The sequence below is a fragment of the Oncorhynchus kisutch genome, linkage group LG18, assembly GCF_002021735.2.
Source record: "Oncorhynchus kisutch isolate 150728-3 linkage group LG18, Okis_V2, whole genome shotgun sequence".
NCBI lineage: Eukaryota > Metazoa > Chordata > Actinopteri > Salmoniformes > Salmonidae > Oncorhynchus > Oncorhynchus kisutch.
In genome coordinates this window covers 80683153-80710041 of record NC_034191.2, presented here as the reverse complement: position 1 = coordinate 80710041, position 26889 = coordinate 80683153, and the positions used below count along the sequence as shown (strand labels likewise).

Here is a 26889-nt window from a genome sequence, read left to right as displayed (position 1 = left end):
AATGACCCTGATAATAATAACTTCCACGTCCTGTGCTGACCTCCACTTCCTGTACTGTACTGACCTCCACTTCCTGTACTCTACTGACGCCCACTTCCTGTACTGTACTGACCTCCACTTCCTGTACTCTACTGATCTCCACTTCCTTTACTGTACTGACCTCCACTTATTAATGTACAGAACCGACCTCCACTTCCTGTACTGACCTCCACTTCCTTTACTGTACTGACCTCCACTTCCTGTACTGAACTGACCTCCACTTATTAATGTACTGAACTGACCTCCACTTATTAATGTGCTGAACTGATCTCCACGTATTAATGTACTGTACTGACCTCCACTTCCTGTACTGAACTGACCTCCACTTCCTGTACTGAACTCCACTTCCTGTACTGAACTGACCTCCACTTATTAATGTACTGAACTGACCTCCACTTCCTTTACTGAACTGACCTCCACTTCCTGTACTGAACTGACCTCCACTTCCTGTACTGAACTCCACTTCCTGTACTGTACTGACCTCCACTTATTAATGTACTGACGTGACCTCCACTTATTAATGTACTGAACTGACCTCCACTTATTAATGTACTGTACTGACCTCCACTTATTAATGTACTGAACTGACCTCCACTTCCTGTACTGACCTCCACTTCCTGTACTGTACTGACCTCCACTTATTAATGTACTGACGTGACCTCCACTTATTAATGTACTGAACTGACCTCCACTTCCTGTACTGTACTGACCTCCACTTATTAATGTACTGAACTGACCTCCACTTATTAATGTCCTGTACTGAACTCCACTTCCTGTACTGAACTGACCTCCACTTATTAATGTACTGTACTGACCTCCACTTCCTGTACTGAACTGACCTCCACTTATTAATGTACTGAACTGACCTCCACTTCCTGTACTGTACTGACCTCCACTTCCTGTACTGAACTGACCTCCACTTATTAATGTACTGAACTGAACTCCACTTATTAATGTCCTGAACTGAACTCCACTTATTAATGTCCTGTACTGACCTCCACTTATTAATGTACTGAACTGACCTCCACTTCCTGTACTGTACTGACCTCCACTTCCTGTACTGAACTGATCTCCACTTATTAATGTCCTGAACTGACCTCCACTTATTAATGTACTGAACTGACCTCCACTTATTAATGTCCTGTACTGAACTCCACTTATTAATGTCCTGAACTGACCTCCACTTATTAATGTACTGTACTGACCTCCACTTCCTTTACTGAACTGACCTCCATTTATTAATATACTGAACTGACCTCCACTTCCTGTACTGAACTGACCTCCACTTATTAATATACTGAACTGACCTCCACTTCCTGTACTGAACTGACCTCCACTTATTAATGTACTGAATTGACCTCCACTTATTAATGTACTGAACTGACCTCCACTTCCTGTACTGAACTGACCTCCACTTATTAATGTATTGAATTGACCTCCACTTCCTTTACTGAACTGACCTCCACTTATTAATGTCCTGTACTGACCTCCACTTCCTGTACTGAACTGACCTCGGACGGTGACCTCTGCTCTGCTCCTGCTATTCATGCATATCTCATTAAAATGCTTGCATTTTCCCCGTCTCTCTATGACATACACTGTACATCCCACGGGAGATGCCTATCTCTATTTGACTCTCTCTTCACTCTCTGTCTATGAGATGTACTGTAGCATGCATGGTTTCACATACACAAGTAGAAACATGGAAAATAGGTCTGTGTTTTCTGAAATGTTTGTCACATTTCTGTGTCTGAAATTCCATGATACACAAAACCAGTGTGTGTGTGTGTGTGTGTGTGTGTGTGTGTGTGTGTGTGTGTGTGTGTGTGTGTGTGTGTGTACTGTTCTCCAGGTGGACCGGTCCACAGCTCTACATTTCGCCTGTTCCCAGGGAGCTACAGAGGCAGTTAAACTGATGCTGTCCTCCTACAGCAGACTGGACAGCATCATTAACCTGCCTGATGGAGCCTGCCAGACACCTCTACACAGGTGGGATACTTTTCTTTCATTCATTCATTCCTTCGTTCATTTATTCCTTCATTCATTCATCCATTTTAATTTTGTTCATATATTTATTACACTCATTAAATGATCCATGATAACCAGACATCCAGACATTCTATTCCATTGTCAACAGAACCAAGCATTGCTCATAAAAAATGAACCATGAATCACAGAGTTAATGGACTGTGACCTCACAACTAGCCTAATACCTATGTTCGTGCCCCAAAATGGCACCCTATTCCCTAATTTAGTGCACTACTTTTGAGTGTGCCATTTAGGACGCATACCCTAGTTGTACCTCTTGTCCTTAGTCTTTATGACCAGTAACCACGGTAACCTGTTGTGTGTGTGTGTGTGTGTGTGTGTGTGTGTGTGTGTGTGTGTGTGTGTGTGTAAAGAGGGAAAATGACTCGGCAACACCGGGTTAATACCACATCATAACTACCGTCATAAAAAAAACTAAATGATACGTAGAAAAAGGGCAATGTGAAGAAAGTATGGCTGGGTTTTTAATATTACTGATCATAAAAGATATGCCTCAGTCTCACATCTCCTCTGTATCTAACAGCTATGTGTGTTGGCACAGGAAGCCACAGTAAGCCACAGTAAGCCACAGGAAGCCACAGTAAGCCACAGGAAGCCACAGTAAGCCACAGTAAGCCACAGGAAGCCACAGTAAGCCACAGGAAGCCACAGTAAGCCACAGGAAGCCACAGTAAGCCACAGTAAGCCACAGGAAGCCACAGTAAGCCACAGGAAGCCACAGGAAGCCACAGGAAGCCACATGAAGCCACAGTAAGCCACAGGAAGCCACAGTAAGCCACAGGAAGCCACATGAAGCCACAGTAAGCCACAGGAAGCCACAGTAAGCCACAGTAAGCCACAGGAAGCCACAGTAAGCCACAGTAAGCCACAGGAAGCCACAGGAAGCCACAAGAAGCCACAGGAAGCCACAGTAAGCCACAGGAAGCCACAGGAAGCCACAGGAAGCCACGGTAAGCCACAGGAAGCCACAGGAAGCCACAGTAAGCCACAGGAAGCCACAGGAAGCCACACTGGAAAGGGAACAGCTTTTAAAATATTTTGGGCTGTTTTAGACTGTAAACTACCAATTCAACAAATCCAGTCTGAAAGTCGATGGAAAATCAAAACCCTCATTATACTATTAACTTCATATCTACATTTGATTAAACTAATAAACTGGCCATTATGTGGTGTAGAAAGAAAATGAGTTAGAATGGACATCTCAATATTCAACTAGGCTAGTGTCCTGGGATGTCACCTGTCCAATTCTAAAGATCAGTACAGAGCAAGGAAAGGAGATGAGTGGAGGAAGCCACTTCAAGGAAAGGAGGGGAGTGGAGGAAGCCACTTCAAGGGAAGGAGGTGAATGGAGGAAGACACTTCAAGGAAAGGAGATGAGTGGAGGAAGCCGCTATAGTGGTTATAGACTATATAGGATGTACCGAATCATTGGATACTCTGACCCCTGGGCTTCTGAACTTTGACCTTTAAAGCCTTGCCCTCGCTTACTGTCCATCTTCTGGACGACCCTGGGTTGTTTTGATCACGCGGACTGGGATGTTCCGTGTAGCCTCGGATAACAACATTGATGTATACACACTGTATGAATGTATGAAGGTAGGAACACGGTGACTGAGTTCATCATAGGGGATGTTGTTCCCATTGTGACTAGTAAAACCTACCCAAACCAGAAAACGTGAATAGATGGCAGCATTCGCACAAAACTGAAAAGCGCCGGAACCACCGCATTTTTCCATGGCAAGGTGACTGGGAATACGGTTGAATACAAACAATGTAGGTATTCCCTCTGTAAGACAATCAAACAGGCAAAACATCAGTACAGAGACAAAGTGGAGTTGCAATTCAACGGCTCAGACACGAGACGCATGTGGCAGGCTCTACAGACAATCACAGATTACAAAGGGAAAACCAGCCACTTCGCTGATATCGATATCTGGCTCGCCTGCTTTGAAGATAACACAGTGCCATTGACATGGCCCGCTCCCAAGGACCGTGGGTTCTCATTCTCTGTGGCCGATGTAAGACATTTAGTGTGTTAACCATCGCAAGGCTGCCGGCCCAGATGGCATCTTTAGCCACGTCCTCAGAGCATGCGCAGACCAGCTGGCTGGAGTGTTTACGGATATATTTAATCTCTTTCTATCCCAGTCTGCAGTCCCCGCTTGCTTCAAGATGTCCACCATTGTTCCTGTACCCAAGAAAGCAAAAGGTAACATCGCACTGCACACTGCCCTATCCCATCTGGACAAGAGGAATACCTATGTAAGAATGCTGTTCATTGACTACAGCACAGCCTTCAACACCATAGTACCCTCCAAGCTCATCATTAAGCTTGAGGCTCTGGGTCTGAACTCGCCCTGTGCAACTGGGTCCGGGACTTCCTGATGGGCCGCCCCCAGGTGGTGAAGGTAGGAAACAACCCCCTCCACTTCACTGATCCTCAACACAGGGGACCTTCAAGGGTGCGTGCTCAGCCCCCTCCTGTACTCCCTGTTCACCCATGACTGTGTGGCCACACACTCCAACTCAGTCATCAAGTTTGCAAAGGACGCAACCATATTTGGCCTGATTACCAACAATGACGAGATAGCCTACAGTGAGGAGGTGAGGGCCCTGGGGTAGGAAAATAATCTCTTCCTTAAAGTAAAAAACGAAGGAGCTGATTGTGGAGCACACCCCTATACACATTGGCGGTAGTGGAGAAGGTACGTCCAACCGGTTTCGAAACCACAGCCCACGTGTCACCATGCCGACATCTACATCTGGCTTCTTGACCTGTGGGATCGTCTGGGGGGGGGGGGACTGGCTGCCTAGTGGGTGGGTATATGCCCTTCCAGGCCCAACCGTGGCTGCACGCCTGCCCAGTCAAGTGAAATCCATAGATTGGGGTCTAATGAATTGAATTCAAATTAAAAAATCTTTGAAATTGTAGCATGTTGCGTTTATATTTTTATTGAATTGATTTTTTACTTATTTTAATTTTATTTATTGGAAAGTATTCAGACCCCTTGACTTTTTCCACTTTTTGTTATGTTACAGCCTTATTCTAGAATGGATTAAATCATTTGTTTTCCTCATCAATCTACACACAATTATCCAATAATGACAAAGCAAAAACAGGTTTTTGACATTTCTGCAAATGTATAAATAAAAGAGATGGAAATATCACATTTACATAAGTGGTCAGACACTTTACTCAGCGATTACAGCCTTGAGTTTCCTTGGGTACGACGCTACAAGATTGGCACACCTGTATTTGGAGAGATTCTCCCATTCTTCTCTGCAGATCCTCTCAAGCTCTGTCAGGTTGGATGGGGTGCGTCACTGCACAGCTATTTTCAGGTCTCTCCAGAGATATTCGATCGAGTTCAAGCTGGCCCACTCAAGGACATTCAGAGACTTGTTTCCAAAGCCACTCCTGTGTTGTCTTGGCTTTGTACTTAGGGTCGTTGTCCTTTTGGAAGGTGAACCTTAGCCCCAGTCTGAGGTCCTGAGAGCTCTGGAGCAGGTTTTCATCAAGGATCTCTCTCTACTTTGCTCAGTTCATCTTTGCCTCAATCCTGACAAGTTTCCCAGTCCCTGCCACTGAAAAACATTCCCACAGCATGATGCTGCCACCACCATGCTTCACCGTAGGGATGGTGCCAGGTTTCCTCCAGACCTGAAACTTGATATTCAGGCCAAAGAGTTGAATCTTGGTTTCATCAGACCAGAACATTTTGTTTCTCATGGTCTGAGAGTTCTTTAGACTCCTTTTTCAAACTCATTGTGGGCTGTCTTCATGTGCCGTGTGCCTTTTACTGAGGAGTGTCTTCCATCTGGCCATTCTACCATAAAGGCCTGATTGGTGGAGTTCTACAGCGATGGTTGTCCTTCTGGAAGGTTCTCCCATCTCCACAGAGGAACTCTAGAGCACTGTCAGAGTGACCATCGCGTTCTTGGTCACCTCCCTGACCAAGGCCCTTCTCCCTGATTGCTCAGTTTTGCCGGGTGGCCAGCTCTAGGAAGAGTCTTGGTTGTTCCAAACGTCTTCCATTTAAGAATGATGGATGGCCACTGTGTTCTTGGGGACCTTCGGTGGTGCTGAAATGATTTGGTACCTTTCCTTAGATCTGTGCCACGACACAATCATGTCTCGGAGCAATTCCTTTGACCTTATGGCTTGGTTTTTGCTCTGACATGCACTGTCAACTGTGGGACATTATATAGACAGGTGTGTGCCTTTCCAAATCATGTCCAATCAATTAATTTCACCGCAGATGGACTCCAATCATGTTGTCAAAACATCTCAAGGATGATAAATGGAAACATGAGCTCAATTTCGAGGCTCAGAGCAAAGGGTCTGAATACTTATGTAAATAAGGCATTTCTGTTTTTTATTTTTAATACATTTGCAAACATTTCTAAAAAAACTATTGTCACTTTGTTATTATGGGGTTTACAGATAAAGTCGGAAGTTTACATACACTTAGGTTGGAGTCATTAAAACTCATTTTTCAACCACTCCACAAATTTCTTGTTAACAAACTATAGTTTTGGCAAGTCGGTTAGGACATCTACTTTGTGCATGACACAAGTAATATGTTCAACAATTGTTTACAGACAGATTATTTCACTTATAATTCACTGTATCACAATTCCAGTGCGTCAGAAGTTTACATACACTAAGTTGACTGTGCCTTTAAACAGCTTGGAATATTCCAGAAAATGATGTCATGGCTTTAGAAGCCTCTGGTAGGCTAACTGACATAATTTGAGTCAATTGGAGGTGTACCTGTGGATGTACAACAAGGCCTACCTTCAAACTCAGTGCCTCTTTGGTTGGCATCATGGGGAAATCAAAAGAAATCAGTCAATATTGTAGACCTCCACAAGTCCGGTTCATCCTTGGGAGCAATTTCCAAACACCTGAAGATACCACGTTCATCTGTACAAACAATAGTACGCAAGTATAAACACCATGGGACCACGAAGCCGTCATACCACTCAGGAAGGAGATCTGTTCTGTCTCCTAGAGATGATCCTGCTTTGGTGCGAAAAGTGCAAATCAATCCCAGAACAACAGCAAAGGACCTTGTGAAGATGCTGGAGGAAACAAGTAGAAAAGTATCTATATCCACAGTAAAAACGAGTCCTATATCGACATAACCTGAAAGGCCGCTCAGCAATCAAGAAGCCACTGCTCCAAAACCGCCATAAACAATACAGAGTACGGTTTGCAACTGCACATGGGGACAAAGATCGTGCTTTTTGGATAAATGTCCTCTGGTCTGATGAGGAATGGGCCAAAATTCACCCAAGCTTGTGGAATATAACCCGAAAGGTTTGACCCAAGGTAAACATTTTAAAGGCAATGCTAACAAATACTAATTGAGTGTATGTAAACTTCTGACCCACTGGGATTGTGATGAAAGAAATAAAAGCTGAAATAAATCATTCTCTCTACTATTACTCTGACATTTCACATTCTTAAAATAAAGTGGTGATCCTAACTGACCTAAGACAGGGAATATTGTACTCGGATTAAATGTCAGGAAAAACCGAGTTGAAATGTATTTGGCTAAGGATTTATGTAAACTTCTGACCTCAAAGAAGATATATCTTTATCCATTTTAAATGTACAAATGTAACAAAATATGGACGAACTCAAGGGGTCTGAATATTTTCTGAAGGCGCTGTATATTGGGCAATGGGCAGCGTAAGCACACAAGAGCCTGTTTATAGCTGTGATATAATGCATGTTATTTTTCCAGGGCAACTATATTTGATCACACAGAATTGGCGGAGTACCTCATTTCGAAGGTAAATACAGTACACAGGCGCTCAAACACACACTCACACTCACACACACACACACACACACACACACACACACACACACACACACACACACACACACACACACACACACACACACACACACACACTCACACTCACACTCACACACACACACACGAGTTGGCGGACACCTAATTTCCAAGGTAAACACACTACAAGAATATGGCCCATAAACTATCCCCTATAAGGTGCCGGTTTGAGCTTCTGCAACTGTATGGCACCCTCCTGTGTAGTGCACTACTTTTGACCAGGGCCTATGAGACCTGTTTGGCCAGGGACACTGGTCAAAAGTAGTGCACTTATATAGGGAATAGGTTGCCATTTGGGACTCATCTGTATTGAATTCTGTGTTGACAGGGTGCAGACATTGACTACATAGACAGTAAGGGTCTTTCCCCCTTGCTGCTGGCTACTAACTGTGGAGCCTGGAGAACTGTGGCTCTTCTGCTGTCCAAAGGTCAGCTGTTACAGATTCAGATTGATTAATAGTTGTTGCAGGTGGGATTGCATGGTTACAATCATTGTATTAAAATTCAACATGTCCGTGGATCGAACTCAGGTTTTTAAGTGTGTGTGTGTGTGTGTGTTTTTGTGTGTGTGTGTTTTTTTTGTGTGTTTGTGTGTGTCTGTGTTTTTGTGTGTGTGTGTGTGTGTGTGTGTGTCTATGTTTTTTTGGTGTGTTTGTGTGTGTCTATGTTTTTGTGTGTTTGTGTGTGTCTATGTTTTGTGTGTGTGTGTGTGTGTTTTTGTGTGTGTGTTTGTGTGTGTGTGTGTTGTTTTTTGTGTGTGTGTGTGTGTGTGTGTGTCTCTGTGTGTGTGTCTCTGTGTTTTTCAGGTGCCAACGTGAAAATAAAGGACCAATCAGGATGTAACTTCCTCCACCTGGCCATCCTGCAACCCAAAGGCCTCAAAAACCTCTCCGGGGACGTCTTGCAGGTACATGATGTGGTAGAAATGCTTGGGAAATACATGTTGTTATGGAAACTGATGTGTAGGAATAGGTGTTGAAATTCATTAAGGTTAGGGTTAGGAATGAGGGTTAACCTTGGGCCAACTTTTATGATGACAAGAGAGAGTTTGGGAGAATGAGTGCCCTGGGAGTTCTGCTTTACTTACAGACATAATTTAAACTGTTTTAGAAGCTTTAGACTGTTTTCTATTCAATAATAGTTTTTAATTGCATATATTAGCAATTTTTGACAGATTTTTTTTCTGTTTACTATGGGCACGCAATCACCCCAAAGGGGGCAGCAATCAGCCCTATCCCCAAGGGGTTTTAAGGTTGGCGCTGCAGAGAATAGGTGTTGAAATTCATTAAGGTTATGGTTAGAAATGAGGGTTAAGGTTGGCGCTGCAGAGAATAGCTGCCATCTTACGGACATTTGACCAACTCTGCTGTTTTGTGTGTTCTATGGTATTTATTTATGTTTGCCTTGTTTTTCCACCTTGACATTTTGGCAATAGGCCCCATCAAGTGTTTTAGATTTATTGATTCAGAAATATAATGTCAAAACAAACTTTTGAGACACTTATATGAGTGATATTAATTAGGTTTGTCCTATTCCACAGCTGTACAAGTGTGAATGTGATGTTTTTTTTTACATCCCCTGAGACTCACTCGGGCTCAAGACCAGTGATCTGCCATTATTGACGGCGACCCTAGAGCTATTAGGGTTAAGTGCCATGGCACAGACAGATTTTTCACCTATTCGGCTAGAGACCTTGTGGATTCTGGCCCAACGCTCCAAGTCTACCTACCGCCATTTTTTTTAAACACACGTTGAAATTCTTTATCTCTTGTTGTGAAAAGCACTGCAAACCATAATGAAGAAGACATTACACCAGATTGTTGTTCCCCCAGGTCTTGAGAATTACTGTACCAGTGTTTTGGGGGCACAGACATCAATGAAACAAACTATATACATATTTGGGACTACTGCCCACATCTGTTTTTCAACAGAACAAAAAACCCAATCACACAGAATTGCCATGTCTGGCTTTCGTGTTATGCCAAAGGTGAAAGCAATTCCTAATGTCTCAGAGGGTCACCCTAGTGATCCCACGGTCATTAGTGGAACAAGGTCCCCATCTACCGGGCTTCATATGTATTGCACCTCAGGGAAATACAATGCATTCGGAAAGTATTCAGACCACAATACTACTCTGTGCATCACAGAGCGGTTTTAATCTCCGTTTTATTGACATTGCTGTGACCAACTGCTACATCATCTACAACGAACTCCGCATACAGTGTCATCTACATCCGCATACAGTGTCATCTACATCCGCATACAGTGTCATCTACATCCGCATACAGTGTCATCTACATCCGCATACAGTGTCATCTACATCCGCATACAGTGTCATCTACATCCGCATACAGTGTCATCTACATCCGCATACAGTGCCTTCAGAAAGTGTTCATACTACTTGACTTTTTCCACATTTTGTTACGTTACAGCCTTATTCTAAATGTATTAAAATAGTTAGTTTTTCCTCATAAATCTACACACAATAGTCCATAGTGACATCACAATACCCCATAGTGACATCACAATACCCCATAATGGCATCACAATAGCCAACAATGACATCGCAATAGCCCACAATGACAAAGCAAAATCTTTTAAATTTTTTTTAATTAACAAATGTTTTTAAATATCACATTTACATCAGTATTCAGACCCTTTATTCAGTACTTTGTTGAAGCACCTTTGGCAATGATTACAGCCTCTGGTCTTCTTGGGTATGACACCTCCCTGACCAAGGCCCATCTCTCATGACTGCTCAGTTTCACCAGGTGGCCAGCGCATGAAAGAGTCTTGGTTGTTCTAAACTTCTTCTATGTTCTTGAATGGCCCAGCCAGAATCCGGACTTGAACCCGATCAAACATCTATGGAGAGAACTGAAAATAGCTGTGCAGCGAAGTTCCCCGTCCAGCCTCACAGAGCTTAAGAGGATCTTAAGAAAAGAATGGAAGAAATTCCCCAAATACGGGTGTGCCAAGCTTGTAGTGTCATACCCAAGAAGACTCAAGGCTGTAATCGCTGCCAAAGGTACTTCAACAGAGTACTGAGTAAAGGGTCTGACCACTTATATAAATGTGATATTTCCATCTCTTTCATTTATACATTTGCAGAAATGTAAAAAAAAAACTGTTTTTGCTTTGTCATTATGGGATATTGTGTATAGATTGATGAGGAAAACAAATATTTTAATCCATTTTAGAATAAGGCTGTAATGTAACAAAATGTGGTAAAAGTCAAGTGGTCTGAATACATTTCAAAAGCCGAAAATCCTTAATTTCCTACATTTATACTTTTTGTCATTCTTTCACTGAATGAACCCCCTTTAACCATCTCATTCAGCTGAGCGGAAGTGGTTGTTATGTTATGGCCCTGTGCTATTGTTTTGTTGTAGTGGCAGTGCGTTGAGGGGGGGGTTCTGTGCTGTGAAATTATAGCACACTAGGATACATTGTGCTATAGCCCATCATGATGTATCCTATCATGATATAGACCTATCATGATGTATCCTATCATGATGTATGTAGCCTATCATGATGTAGCCTATCATGACGTAGCCTGTCATGACGTAGCCTATCTTGATGTAGCCTGTCATGATGTAGCCTGTCTTAACATAAAATAAACCCTGTATCACCAAATGTGTATATTTATCAATAAATCAATACTAACGGCTTTATTGTAGACTATGTTTCTCCCGTACCGTATCAACAGGATAAATCAATAATAACGACACTAGTTATTGTAGACTATGTTTCTCCCGTACCGTATCAACAGGATAAATCAATAATAACGACACTAGTTATTGTAGACTATGTTTCTCCCGTACCGTATCAACAGGATAAATAAATAATAACGACACTAGTTATTGTAGACTATGTTTCTCCCGTACCGTATCAACAGGATAAATAAATAATAACGACACTAGTTATTGTAGACTATGTTTCTCCCGTACCGTATCAACAGGATAAATAAATAATAACGACACTAGTTATTGTAGACTATGTTTCTCCCGTACCGTATCAACAGGATAAATAAATAATAACGACACTAGTTATTGTAGACTATGTTTCTCCCGTACCGTATCAACAGGATAAATAAATAATAACGACACTAGTTATTGTAGACTATGTTTCTCCCGTACCGTATCAACAGGATAAATAAATAATAACGACACTAGTTATTGTAGACTATGTTTCTCCCGTACCGTATCAACAGGATAAATAAATAATAACGACACTAGTTATTGTAGACTATGTTTCTCCCGTACCGTATCAACAGGATAAATAAATAATAACGACACTAGTTATTGTAGACTATGTTTCTCCCGTACAGTATCAACAGGATAAATAAATAATAACGACACTAGTTATTGTAGACTATGTTTCTCCCGTACCGTATCAACAGGATAAATAAATGACGACTTAGGAAAACAGTACGATTATTAAATGACTTGTATGTTATCAACACCAAAGAGTAAATGTTTTCAAATAAACCAAATATCACACTTTGTAACGGCTTTCTTCTATCTCCTCCTCGGACGAAGAGGTAGAACAAGGATCGGACCAAAATGCAGCGTTTATTAAATCAAGAAAGAAACAGCAACTTACAAAAACAATAAACGTGAATAAATAATAAATGTGAAAACCGAAACAGCCCTATCTGGTGCAAACACAAAGACACTGAGACAGGAACAATCACCCACGAAAACACTCACAGAATATGGCTGCCTAAATATGGTTCCCAATCAGAGACAACGATAATCACCTGACTCTGATTGAGAAGCGCCTCAGGCAGCCATAGACTAAGTAGACACCCCACAAAACCCCTAAGACAAAAACACACCACAATAACCCATGTCACACCCTGGCCTGACCAAATAATTAAAGAAAACACAAAATACTAAGACCAAGGCGTGACAGAACCCCCCCCCTAAGGTGCGGACTCCCGGACGCACCTCAAAACCCTTGGGAGGGTCCCGGTGGGCGTCTGTCCATGGTGGCGGCCCCGGCTCGGGACGTGGACCCCACTCCATAAATGTCATAGTTCCTCCCCCTCGCGTCCTGGGATAATCCACCCTCGCCGCCGACCATGGCCTAATAGTCCTCACCCAGAACCCCACTGGACTGAGGGGCAGCTCGGGACTGAGGGGCAGCTCGGGACTGAGGCAGCTCGGGACTGAGGGGTAGCTCGGGACTGAAGGGAAGCTCGGGACTGAGGGGAAGCTCGGGACTGAGGGGCAGCTCGGGACTGAGGGGCAGCTCAGCACTGAGGGGAAGCCCAGCACTGAGGGGAAGCCCAGCACTGAGAGGAAGCTCAGCACTGAGAGGAAGCTCAGCACTGAGAGGAAGCTCAGGCAGGTAGTTGGCTTTGGCAGATCCTGGCTGGCTGGCGGATCTGGAAGAGTCTGGTTGACTGGCAGATCTGGAAGAATCTGGTTGACTGGCAGATCTGGAAGAGTCTGGTTGACTGGCAGATCTGGAAGAGTCTGGTTGACTGGCAGATCTGGAAGAGTCTGGCTGACTGGCGATTCTGGAAGAGTCTGGTTGACTGGCAGATCTGGAAGAGTCTGGTTGACTGGCAGATCTGGAAGAATCTGGTTGACTGGCAGATCTGGAAGAGTCTGGTTGACTGGCAGATCTGGAAGAGTCTGGTTGACTGGCAGATCTGGAAGAGTCTGGCTGACTGGCGATTCTGGAAGAGTCTGGTTGACTGGCAGATCTGGAAGAGTCTGGTTGACTGGCAGATCTGGAAGAGTCTGGCTGACTGGCGGAACTAGCTGCTCTGGCTGCTCCATGCAGACTGGCAGCTCTATGCAGACTGACAGCACTGGCTGCTCCATGCAAACTGGCAGCTCTGGCTGCTCCGAGGCTCCGACAGCGCTAGAGAGAAGGATGGCTCTGGCTGTGCTGAACAGGCGGGAGGCTCCGGCAGCGCTAGAGGGAAGGAAGGCTCTGGCTGTGCTGAACAGGCGAGGCGCACTAAAGGCCTGGTGCGTGGTGCTGGAACTGGTGGTACTGGTTCGAGGACACGCACAGGAAGCCTGGTGCGGGGAGCTGCCACCGGAGGACTGGTGTGTGGAGGCGGCTCTGGATAGACCGGACCGTGCAGGCGCACTGGAGCTCTTGAGCACCAAGCCTGCCCAACTTTACCTGGCTCGATGCCCACTCTAGCCCGGCCAATACGAAGAGCTGGTATGTACCGCACCGGGCTATGCACCCGCACTGGAGACACCGTGCGCTCCATAGCATAACACGGTGCCTGCCCGGTCTCTCTAGCCCCCCGGTAAGCACAGGGAGTTTGCGCAGGTCTCCTACCTGGCATCGCCATACTCCCTGTGAGCCCTCCCCCAATACATTTTTGGAGGTGACTCACAGGCTTCCATCCGTGTCGCCGTGCTGCCTCTTCATACCAGCGCCTCTCCGCTCTCACCGTCCCCAGTTCTTCTTTGGGGCGTCGATATTCACCAGGCTGCGCCCATGGTCCTTTTCCGTCCAATATCTCTTCCCAAGTCCAGAAGTCCTTTGATCGCTGCTCCTCACGATTAACAGGGAGAGTTGGCTCAGGTCTGACTCCTGACTCGCCACTCTCTCCCTGAGCCCCCCCCAATAAATTTCTGGGGCTGACTTTTGGGTTTCTTTCTGCGCCGCCGTGTCTTTCTCTTCGACTCCATTCTCCTATAGCCCTCTTCACACTGCTCCAGCGAATCCCAGGCGGGCTCCGGCACTCTCTCTGGGTCGACCGCCCACCTGTCTATTTCCTCCCACGTCGTATACTCCATACTCCTGCTGTCCATAACGTCTTCCCATGTCCATTCCTCCTTTCGCTTTTCCTGCTGTCGCTGCCTGTTACCACGCTGCTTGGTCCGTGTGTGGTGGGTGATTCTGTAACGGCTTTCTCCTCCTCGGACGAAGAGGTAGAACAAGGATCGGACCAAAATGCAGCGTGGCAATCCATGTTTATTAATCGACTGTATTAACTTTTTTGAACATAATATTTCCGCCATAATTTCCTATGACAATAAAACATCAGAATGGCGACCTCGATTTGGATGAAGATTTCTACCTCAACGAGTCGACAGCAGTGTACTATTCAGTACAGACCAGGCCCTAATCCCCACGACTCAAAAGATGAAGAGACGGTGCAAGAGAGGCAATCGAGCTCCCTGACGTGACTAGTCTGCGACTAAATAAACCGACTCTACACTCCATTCTATTGGCAAACGTACAATCACAAAGTTTGAGACTATCCCATCAACGGGATCTGAAGAACTGTAATATCCTGTGTTTCTCAGAGTCGTTGCTGAACAAGGACGTGGAGAATATACATCTAGCTGGTTTTTCTATTCATCGTCTAGACCCAACGGCAGGTTAAGGTTAAGGTTAAAGTTGAAGTTAAGGTTAAAGTTAAGGTTAAAGTTAAGGTTAAGGTTAAGGTTAAAGTTAAGGTTAAGGTTAAAGTTGAAGTTAAGGTTAAGGGGGAGGTATGTGTCTGTTTTTATTTAAACTTTTATTTAACCTTTATTTATTAACTAGGCAAGTCAGTTAAGAACAAATTCTTATTTTCTATGACGGCCTACGAACAACTGCCTCTGCTGCTTTGTTCAGGGGCAGAACCACAGCTTTTTACCTTGTCAGCTCGGGGATTGGTAACAACAGCTGGTGAGCGATCTCTAATGTTAAGGAAGTCTCAAGGTTTTGCTAGCTTGAGTTAGATTACCTCAAGATGCTGGCTCTAAGAAAACACTCAACGAGCTGTATCAGGCCATAAGCAAACAAGAAAATGTGCTCCTAGTGACTGATTTTAATGTAGGGAAACTGGAATCAGCATCAGCAACTTTACCAGCATGTCACCTATGCAACCAGAGGGGAATAAACTCTTGATCACCTTTACTCCACACACAGAAATGCATACAAAGCTCTCCCTCGCCCTCCATTTGGCCAATCTAACCATAAATCTATCCTCCTGATTCCTGCTTACAAGCAAAAACTCAAACAGGAAGTACAAGTGGTCCGATGAAGTGGATTTTCAACTACAGGATTGTTTCGATAGCACAGACTACAATATGTTCCGGAATTCATCCGATAACATTGTGGAGTTTACCACATCAGTTACTGGCTTTACTGTACGTACATAACACAACCAGAAGCCATGGATTACAGGCAACATCCACACTGAGCTAAAGGGCTAGAGCTGCCTCTTTCAAGGAGCAGGACACTACTCCAGACTCTTATAAGAAATCCCGCTACGACCTCCGACGAGCCATCAAACGGTCAAAACGTCAATACAGGAATAAGATCAAATACTGCTACACAGGCTCTGACACTCGTCGGATGTGGCAGGGCTAGCAAACTATCACGAATTACAAAGGGAAATCCAGCTGCGAGCTGCCCCGGCAAGCAGCACTGAACCATGCATGAGAGCACCAGCTGTTCCGGACGACTGTGTGATCTCACACTCCGTAGCCAATCTGAGTAAGACCTTTAAACAGGTTAACATTCACAAGGCCTCAGGGCTAGACGGTTTATCAGGACGCATACTCAGAGAATGCACTGACCAGCTGGCCTCTCCCTGACCCAGTCTGTAATATCATACTCAGAGCATGCCCTGACCATCTGGCCTCTCCCTGACCCAGTCTGTAATATCATACTCTGAGCATGCGCTAACCAACTGGCAAGTGTCTTCACTGTCATTTTCAAACTCTCCCTGACCCAGTCTGTAATATCTACATGTTTCAAGCAGACCATAATAGTCCCTGTGTCAAAGAACGCCAACATAACCTATCTAAATGACTATCGCCCCGTTGCACTCACATCTGTTTCCATGAAATGCTTTGAAATGCTGGTCATGGCTCACATCAACACCATTATCCGAGACACCCTGGACCCACTCCTATTCATACAGCTCCAACAGATCCACAGATGAAGCAATCTCTATTACTGTACACTCCACACTGCCTTCTCTCCCACCTGGGCAAGAGGAACACCTACGTGTGAATGCTGTTTATTGACTATAGCTCAACGTTCAACGCCATAGTGCCTTCCAAGCTCATAACTAAACTCAGGACCCTGGGACTGAACACCTCCCTCTGCAACTGGATCATGGACTTCCTAACCGGCCGCCGGAGGTAGTGAGGGTTGGCAACAATACGTCCCCCACGCTGACCCTCAACATTGGCGCCCCTCAGGGGTGTGTGTTTAGTCCCCTCCTGTACTCCCTGTTCACCTACAACTGCTTGGCCGCACATGACTCCAACACCATCATTAAGTTTGCTGACGACAAAACATGGTTGGACTCATCACCGATGACGATGAGACAGCCTATAGGGAGGTGAGTGACTTAGCAGTGTGGTGCCAGGACAACAACCTCTCCCTCAACATCGGCAAGACAAAAGAGCTGATTGTGGACTACAGGAAACTGAGGGCCGAGCACGCATCCATACACATCGACTGGGATGCAGAAGAGCGGGTCGAGACTTTCAAATTCCTTGGTGTCCACATCACTAACGATTTATCATGGATCTCACACACACCAACACTGTCATAAAGAAGGCATGATAACACCTCTTCCTTCCAGGAGTCTTAAAAGATTTGGCATGGGCCAGAACCCTGAACAGCTTCTATCCCAAAGACATGAATGTTGAACAAGACTGCTAAATAGTTAGTCAAATAGTTCAACAATAGCTACCCAGACTATCTGCATTGACCCTTTTTTGCACTAACTCCTTTGACTCATCACATACACTGCTGTTACCTGTTTATTATTTATCCTGTTGCCTAGTCACTTTATGCCTACCTATATTGTACACAGTTACCTTAATTACCTCGTACACTGCTCATTGACTTACTGGTACTCGGTACTGGTACCCCGTCTACATAGCCAAGTTATCGCTAGTCATTGTTTATTTATTCCTCTTGTTAATATCTTTCTATTAGTTTTCTCTTTTTACTTCTCTCTGTATTGTTGGGGAAGGTTCGTAATTAAAGCATTTCACTGTTAGTCTACAACTTGTTGTTTATAAAGCATTTCGCTGTTAGTCTACACCTGTTGTTTACCAAGCATTTCACTGTTAGTCTACACCTGTTGTTTACCAAGCATTTCACTGTTAGTCTACACCTGTTGTTTACGAAGCATTTCACTGTTAGTCTACACCTGTTGTTTACGAAGCATTTCACTGTTAGTCTACACCTGTTGTCTACGAAGCATTTCACTGTTAGTCTACACCTGTTGTTTACGAAGCATTTCACTGTTAGTCTACACCTGTTGTTTACAAAGCATTTCACTGTTAGTCTACACATGTTGTTTACCAAGCATTTCACTGTTAGTCTACACATGTTGTTGTTAGTCTACACCTGTTGTTTACCAAGCATTTCCCTGTTCGTCTACACCTGTTGTTTACCAAGCATTTCACTGTTAGTCTACACCTGTTGTTTACCAAGCATTACACTGTTAGTCTACACCTGTTGTTTATAAAGCATTTCACTGTTAGTCTACACCTGTTGTTTACCAAGCATTTCACTGTTAGTCTACACCTGTTGTTTACGGAGCATTTCACTGTTAGTCTACACCTGTTGTTTACCAAGCATTTCACTGTTAGTCTACACCTGTTGTTTACCAAGCATTTCACTGTTAGTCTACACCTGTTGTTTACCAAGCATTTCACTGTTAGTCTACAACCTGTTGTTTACCAAGCATTTCACTGTTAGTCTACAACTTGTTGTTTACCAAGCAAGTCACGGATAACATTTAATTTAGACACTGTATCATTTCACTGAGGTCATGGTAAAGGTAAGGAAGGAAGGTTACGTAAAAGCGACTCGTTTTCGAACGTTAGGGAAAGAGGCATCAACATTAAAGGTGGGATAGCGTATCGCTTTCTGCCATTCATTTTCTTCCAGCTAACACTCTCTACCTCTACAAACCCTTATGAGTCTGTTTCTAGAGTCCAGTTGGGTGAATCCCAAATGGCACACTAGTCCCTTTATAATGCACTACTTTTGACCCAATCTGGTAAAAAGAAGTGCACTATAAAGGGAATAGGGTGTCATTTGGCTATAGGCCCTGGTTAAAGTAGTGCACTATAAAGGGAATAGGGTGCCATTTGGCTATAGGCCATGGTTAAAAGTAGTGCACTATAAAGGGAATAGGGTGCCATTTGGCTATAGGCCATGGTTAAAAGTAGTGCACTATAAAGGGAATAGGGTGCCATTTGGCTATAGGCCCTGGTTAAAAGTAGTGCACTATAAAGGGAATAGGGTGCCATTTGGCTATAGGCCATGGTTAAAAGTAGTGCACTATAAAGGGAATAGGGTGCCATTTGGCTATAGCCCCTGGTTAAAAGTAGTGCACTATAAAGGGAATAGGGTGCCATTTGGCTATAGCCCCTGTTTAAAAGTAGTGCACTTTAAAGGGAGCAGGGTGCCGTTTGGGAGGAGCACCAAGGCTGGCTGTTGAACTTTATTACCATCGCTCTGTGCCAAATTATAGTTTATTTAAACCATTTAAAGCTTTGCCAAGCGTCTCAGTGATCTGCTGTAACCTCTGAAACAGTGAAGCACAGATAATAGACTTCAGCAGACCCTTTGGATGGCAGCATCTGTCTACCTGCTCTTGGGAAGTCAGGGATCAAGTGTTTATGTGTGTGTGTGTGTGTGTCCTGCCTCCTTTAACAGCACAGCAGTGTGAAGGATCTGTTGAGTAACGAGGACAACGAGGGCTGTACTCCTCTCCACTACGCCTGCAGACTGGGCATCCACGAATCGGTCAAGAACATCCTGGTTCTACAGGTCTCTCTGGACCGCAAGTCCAAGGACAAGAAGTCAGCCCTGCACTTCGCTGCCCAGTGAGTGGTGTTAGGTCTAGTGGGGTTAGGTCTAGTGGGGTTAGGTCTAGTGGGGTTAGGTCTAGTGGTGTTAGGTCTAGTGGTGTTAGGTCTAGTGCGGTTAGGTCTAGTGGTGTTAGGTCTAGTGGGGTTAGGTCTAGTGGTGTTAGGTCTAGTGGTGTTAGGTCTAGTGGGGTTAGGTCTAGTGAGGTTAGGTCTAGTGGGGTTAGGTCTAGTGAGGTTAGGTCTAGTGGGGTTAGGTCTAGTGGGGTTAGGTCTAGTGGGGTTAGGTTTAGTGGTGTTAGGTCTAGTGGTGTTAGGTCTAGTGGTGTTAGGTCGAGTGGGGTAATATACAAGAAGTCTGCCCTGCACTTCTCTGCCCAGTCAGTGGTGTTTTTAATAGGGTAACATGCTAGGCTAATCTTCACTGCCCAGTCAGTGGTGTTTTTAATAGGGTAACATGCTAGGCTAATCTTCACTGCCCAGTGAGTCATGTTTTTAATAGGGTAACATGCTAGGCTAATCTTCACTGCCCAGTGAGTCATGTTTTTAATAGGGTAACATGCTAGTCTAATCTTCACTGCCCAATCAGTGTTGTTTTTAATAGGGTAACATGCTAGGCTAATCTTCACTGCCCAGTCAGTGGGTTTTTTAATCGGGTAACATGCTAGGCTAATCTTCACTGCCCAATCAGTGGTGTTTTTAATAGGGTAACATGCTAGGCTAATCTTCACTGCCCAGTCAGTGGTGTTTTTAATAGGGTAACATGCTAGGCTAATTTTCACTTCCAGTGAGTCATGTTTTTAATAGGGTAACATGCTAGGCTAATCTTCACTGCCCAGTCAGTGGTGTTATTAATATGGTAACATGCTAGGCTAATCCTCACTGCCCAGTCAGTGGTGTTATTAATAGGGTAACATGCTAGGCTAATCCTCACTGCCCAAGTCAGTGGTGTTATTAATAGGGTAACATGCTGTTGACTCCAATGCTTCTCACAGTTGTGTCAAGCTGACAAGGTACAAATCTGTCGTTCTGCCCCTGAACAGGCAGTTAACCCACTGTTCCTAGGCTGTCATTGAAAATAAGAATTTGTTTTTAACTGACTTGCCTAGTTAAAAAAATAAAAATAAAAAAATAAAAAAATAAAGTTGGCTGGATGTCCTTTGGGTGGAGGATCATTCTTAATACACACAGGAAACGGTTGAGTGAAAAACCCAGCAGTGTTGCACCTACTACCATACCCGGTTGGTCGTACCGGAGTGGTGGGGGCAGAGTCAAGCGCAGAGAGCAGAGGATAATGGGGGAAAACCAGACTTTATTTGCGGCATCCGAAACAACAGGCGATAATCAAAAGTGTCCAACCCAAAACTGGGCACAAACAGACAGTGACCCCAGCACACAACAAACCTCAACTAACAGAAAACAACTAACCCACAAACCCAGCTGGGGAAAACAGGCTACCTAAGTATGATTCTCAATCAGAGACAACGATAGACAGCTGCCTCTGATTGAGAACCACACCCGGCCAAACAACCCAGACATCCAAAACATAGAAAATGAACATAGAATGCCCACCCTAGTCACACCCTGGCCTAAACAAAATAGAGATTAAAAGCCTCTCTATGGCCAGGGCATGACACACTTAAATATTTTGTCTTGCCCATTCACTCTCTGAATGGCACACATACACAATGCATGTCTCAATTGTCTCAAAGCCTAAAAAAATATAGTTCACCTGTCTTCTCCCCTTCAAGTTACACTGATTGTAGTGGATTTAACAAGAGATATCGCAAAGGGATCGTAGCTTTCACCTGGATTCACCTGGATTCACCTGCTCAGTCCATGTCATGGAATGAGCAGGTGTTCCTAATTCTTTGTCTACTCAGTGTATAATCCACATAATAATTCACATTTCCTGATGCTGCAGGATTATTTTCTTGCTTGAGCAAACTGGTTCAAATTAACATCCTACATCTGTGGTATTAACACCAGGTGTTACGTTTAACCCTCCTCTCCTCTCCGCACTCTCATCAGGTATGGTCGTGTCAACACCTGCCAGCGTCTGCTGGAGACCATCACAGACTCCCGTCTGCTGAACGAGGGGGACGAGAGAGGCCTGACCCCCCTACACCTGGCCTCTGGAGGGGGACACACCAAGGTGGTGGAGCTGCTGCTTCGTAAAGGAGCCCTGTTTCACTGGTATTAACGCACCATCATTACTAGGTCTACTGTTCATAGTTATGAAGACAGTTGCTCTGTTTTTTTTGGCACTGATTATGCCTCTAAAGGTTTGGGCAACAGATCCTCACTTCAATGTTAGGATTAGGGTCAACAACATTTCTGTAAAATGTCCCAAAAGTTCCTGCTATACCAGAAATCCCAGCTGGAATATCACCAGAAGCAGGAATAAGCAGGAAATCTGGGAATTCTTCAACCAGGATTTTTGGGAAACCTGTGAATTTTGGGAAAGTTAGCACTGGCATCCCCCATTCGTGTCAATGATGGCATAATGGGTAGACTGACAGACCTTGCAGTTACCAATGTCTCCAAGCATGGCTGACTGCACACATGGAGCATGTCTGAAAGGGGGCGTTGCAAAATAAGTGGGTGGATCAACAGTAATGGGTGGAACATCTGTGGGTGGATCACCAGTAATGGGTGGAACATCAGTGGGTGGAACATCAGTGGGTGGAACATCAGTGGGTGGATCAACAGTAATGGGTGGAAGATCAGTGGGTGGATCAACGGTGATGGGTGGAACATCAGTGGGTGGATAAACAGTAATGGCTGGAACATCAGTGGGTGGATCAACAGTGATGGGTGGAACATCAATGGGTGGAACATCAGTGGGTGGATCAACGGTGATGGGTGGAACATCAGTGGGTGGAACATCAGTGGGTGGAACATCAGTGGGTGGATCAACGGTGATGGGTGGAACATCAGTGGGTGGATCAACAGTGATGGGTGGAACATCAGTGGGTGGATAAACAGTAATGGGTGGAACATCAGTGCTCTATTCTTGGTTAGACCGGCCATACTCAGGTACACAGCAGGTCAGCTTAATAGCAGGTTAAGAGAACTAACGTAGAAGGTTAGGATAATTAACATAGAAGGTTAGGATAATTAGCGTAGAAGGTTAGGACAATTAACATAGAAAGTTAGGATAATTAACGTAGAAGGTTAGGATAATTAACGTAGAAGATTAGGATAATTCACGTAGAAGGTTAGGATAATTAACATAGAAAATTAGGATAATTAACATAGAATGTTAGGATAATTAACGTAGAAGGTTAGGATAATTAAGGTAGAAGGTTGGGATAATTAACATAGAAGGTTAGGATAATTAACGTAGAAGGTTAGGATAATTAACATAGAAGGTTAGGATAATTAACGTAGAAGGTTGGTGTAACGGCTGTCTTGGGTGGAAGAAGGAGAGGACCAAAGCAGGTTAATGTAACGGCTGTCTTGGGTGGAAGTAGAAGAGGACCAAAGCAGGTTCGTGTTAATCTTTTTAATAAACAACTGAACACTTCAAAAACACAAAACAACAAAGTGAAAACCGAAACAGTTCTGTCTGGTGCAGACACACAAAGACTGAAAAGAACCACCCACAAAACACAAAGGAAAACAGGCTACCTACTAATTGAAATTAAACAGACAGAGGCCCAGTCTTCAATACTCAAATGTTTATTCACGGGAACGTTCTGGTCTGTTGTACAAAATAATTCATTTTATACTGACTTCTCACGCACACACAGTCACACTAACATATGCACACACAGTCACACTAACATACGCACACACAGTCACACTAACATACGCACACACATTCACACTAACATACGCACACAATGTCCTGCTACCCAACTGACAAAGATTAGGGGATTCCGTGAGACTTACTCCCCCTCCTCCCTCAAGATAGGGAGACCCTGGGAAGTACTCAGTGACCCCAGCCAAGGTCAGCACCGAATCCAAGGTCGGCACCGACAGTTGTTTTTTAAGATGTTATTATAGACATATTGTACAGACTATGGTTGTACATAATTCTAATCAATTTCATACGATTATATGGCTTCAGGTTGGAATATTCTAGTCATTCATATAAATTCCATCAACAGTCTGTCTGTCTGTCTGTCTATTCCTCAGTGTTGTCTGTCTGTCTGTCTGTCTATTCCTCAGTGTTGTCTCTCTCTTCCATAGTGATTACAAAGGGAGGACCTGTTTACACCATGCAGCGTCAGAGGGGTACACCCAGACCATGAAGATCGTCCTGGCCACCAACATCAATCTACTGGACAAGCTGGATGAGGATGGGGTTCGGACAACCTTAATGTTCCGTTCAGACAACCTCTGTTTCATTCAGACAACCTCTATGCTTCGTCCAGACAACCTTAATGTTTCATTCAGACAACCTCTATGCTTCGTCCAGACAACCTTAATGTTTCGTTCAGACAACCTCTATGCTTCATTCAGACAACCTCTGTTTCATTCAGACAAACTCTGTTTCTTTCAGACAACCTTAATGTTTCATTCAGACAACCTTAATGTTTCATTCAGACAACCTCTATGCTTCATCCAGACAACCTTAATGTTTCGTTCAGACAACCTCTATGCTTCATTCAGACAACCTCTGTTTCATTCAGACAAACTCTGTTTCTTTCAGACAACCTTAATGTTTCATTCAGACAACCTCTGTTTCATTCAGACAAACTCTGTTTCTTTCAGACAACCTTAATGTTTCATTCAGACAACCTCTATGCTTCATTCAGACAACCTCTATGCTTCGTTCAGACAACCTCTATGCTTCGTTCAGACAACCTCTATGTTTCATTCAGACAACCTCTCTCTATGCTTCGTCCAGACAAACTTTATGTTTCATTCAGACAACCTCTATGTTTCAGGACAAATCCATTTTGTAAACATAATTAAGTTTTTAGCCAATAAGTATACAAAATAAAACTAAACACAAAACAAAACAATCATGATGTGTAGCCTAGCCAGACATTCTAACAGCAATAAGCACCCTCTTTGGAAACCAAATTATTCATTTTTAAATGTTTTTATTCTTCAGATACTGAATGAATGGATAAACGTGCCTGGTGATGTGTTGGTTCGTTGATGATTTGAATTCACAAATCGTGTTGTTGTTGTTGTTGTGATCAGAGCACTGCGCTGCACTTGGCAGCCCGGGAGGGTCATGTAGCAGCGGTGAGACTGCTGCTCCAGAGAGGGGCGGAGGTCAGCCTCAACAAGAACCACGCCTCCTTCTTCCACGAAGCACTGCAACATGGGAGGAAGGACGTGATTAACGCCATCATCGACAGTGACAGGTCAGTCCAGAAAACGAATACTTTATTGATCTAGTCCACGGACATTCTTCTACTTTGTACCCGACCCCCTTTCAAAAAGACAGAGGTTGGAACAGGAGACAGCCACGGTGCAGTGGGCAGTGTTAGGGGACCAATGGGTTAGTCCAGTGGGCTTAGGGTTGCGAAACTCTGGTGATTTAACCACAATTCCCAGGTTTTTCTTTAAAAAATATCCTAGCTGGATTTTCCTGGAATTAGTAGGGAATAAGAAGGAAATCCAAAGTCCTCCAAACGGGTTTTCTGGAAAACCTGCAGGTTTTGGGAATGTTACTGGAATTTTACAACCCTAGTCTAGTGGTCCTTATCCTTTCTCTTGCCATGGGTTTCTCCTGGTCCAATCACAAGGAGAGGATCACAGACTTGGGATTTTACAACCCTAGTCTAGTGGTCCTTATCCTTTCTCTTGCCATGGGTTTCTCCTGGTCCAATCACAAGGAGAGGATCACAGACTTGGGATTTTACAACCCTAGTCTAGTGGTCCTTATCCTTTCTCTTGCCATGGGTTTCTCCTGGTCCAATCACAAGGAGAGGATCACAGACTTGGGATTTTACAACCCTAGTCTAGTGGTCCTTATCCTTTCTCTTGCCATGGGTTTCTCCTGGTCCAATCACAAGGAGAGGATCACAGACTTCCAGATAAAGACATGTTCATGTGTATGTGTTTGTTGTTTGTGTTTTACAGATGTACTCACATCCTGAGTATGTTCAAACGTGATGCTGGCCATCGTTGTCCAGTGTTGGACCTGGTTGACTTGCTGCCAGAGTCTTGCAAGGTTTGCTCCAACTTTCTTGGTAAAATAGGGGTTAGTGAGGATACGTTTGAGCCTCAACTTTTTTTTACGTCGGTGAAGGAATCAAATCAAATCAGATTTGATTTGATTTTGAAGGAAGAAACATATTGAGAAATGAGAGTAACATGTAGCCTACTGTATTTTACAAAATAACATTTGATTTGATTTAAATGGGTGTCCTGAGAACAAATATATTATATCACCCATGTCATTGCTGAAAACTAGAAGTTCAAGTTTTCAGTCAACTTAGTTGATAAAAATAAGGGTTCATGATAATATGGTTGTACTGTTACAAATACATAAACGTGGAGGAAAATCCCAAGTGACCATTAGTTTAACCAGGAGGTTAACCAGGTGATTTCACCTCATCTCCCTGTACCTGTTCAGTACCTTCTGGATCGCTGCATTAGAGAATCAGACGACGATACCAGAAGTCCTGACTACCATGTGAGTATATTCTACCATATGCACTTAATACTAGGGAGGCAAAATGACAGTTCACCTTTACACAAAAATTCCCTGGTTTTCCCGAAATATTGGTTGGAGGATTCCCTATTTCCCTGCGTATTCCCTCTAGATTCTGGAAATATTCCAGAATTTCATGGAAAACCTGGACAATTTTGGGTTAGATTCTGGAATTTTGCAACCCTACTGTACGATTTCAGTTAAAAAATAAATACAAATCTGAACGTTTCTTACAATTTGAAATGTTGTTTTCTTTCTTTTGTGTAGATCGACTACAATTTCCAGTGGCTTCAGGCTCCAATAGCACTGACGAAGCATGCAAAGGTAGACAAAGGCCTGAAGATCCAGCCTCTGGCCACTCTGAACGTAAGAACACTACGAGTACATTAGACTATTTTTTTTTTAACCTCAGCTTCAATTGTAGATTTAGTGTAAAAGCAAACCTGTACTGTTCAGAACAGTGAGCTCCTGTGGCAGCGAGAGTTCTAACGAG

The 26889-nt window shown here is 43.9% G+C and overlaps 1 protein-coding gene across 1 annotated transcript in view; it reads left to right on the top strand.

Annotated features, from left to right (window-relative positions):
* LOC109884121 (transient receptor potential cation channel subfamily A member 1) overlaps nucleotides 1-26889 on the top strand; it is an 83003-nt gene that overhangs the window by 34613 nt on the left and 21501 nt on the right. Inside the window, exons 8-18 of the mRNA XM_031796945.1 lie at nucleotides 1892-2028; nucleotides 7842-7890; nucleotides 8284-8383; nucleotides 8762-8862; nucleotides 19623-19792; nucleotides 21806-21970; nucleotides 23972-24086; nucleotides 24935-25101; nucleotides 25823-25913; nucleotides 26319-26378; nucleotides 26664-26762. Coding sequence (XP_031652805.1) covers nucleotides 1892-2028; nucleotides 7842-7890; nucleotides 8284-8383; nucleotides 8762-8862; nucleotides 19623-19792; nucleotides 21806-21970; nucleotides 23972-24086; nucleotides 24935-25101; nucleotides 25823-25913; nucleotides 26319-26378; nucleotides 26664-26762 — 1254 coding nt within the window. The remainder of the gene's footprint in view (nucleotides 1-1891; nucleotides 2029-7841; nucleotides 7891-8283; nucleotides 8384-8761; nucleotides 8863-19622; nucleotides 19793-21805; nucleotides 21971-23971; nucleotides 24087-24934; nucleotides 25102-25822; nucleotides 25914-26318; nucleotides 26379-26663; nucleotides 26763-26889) is intronic.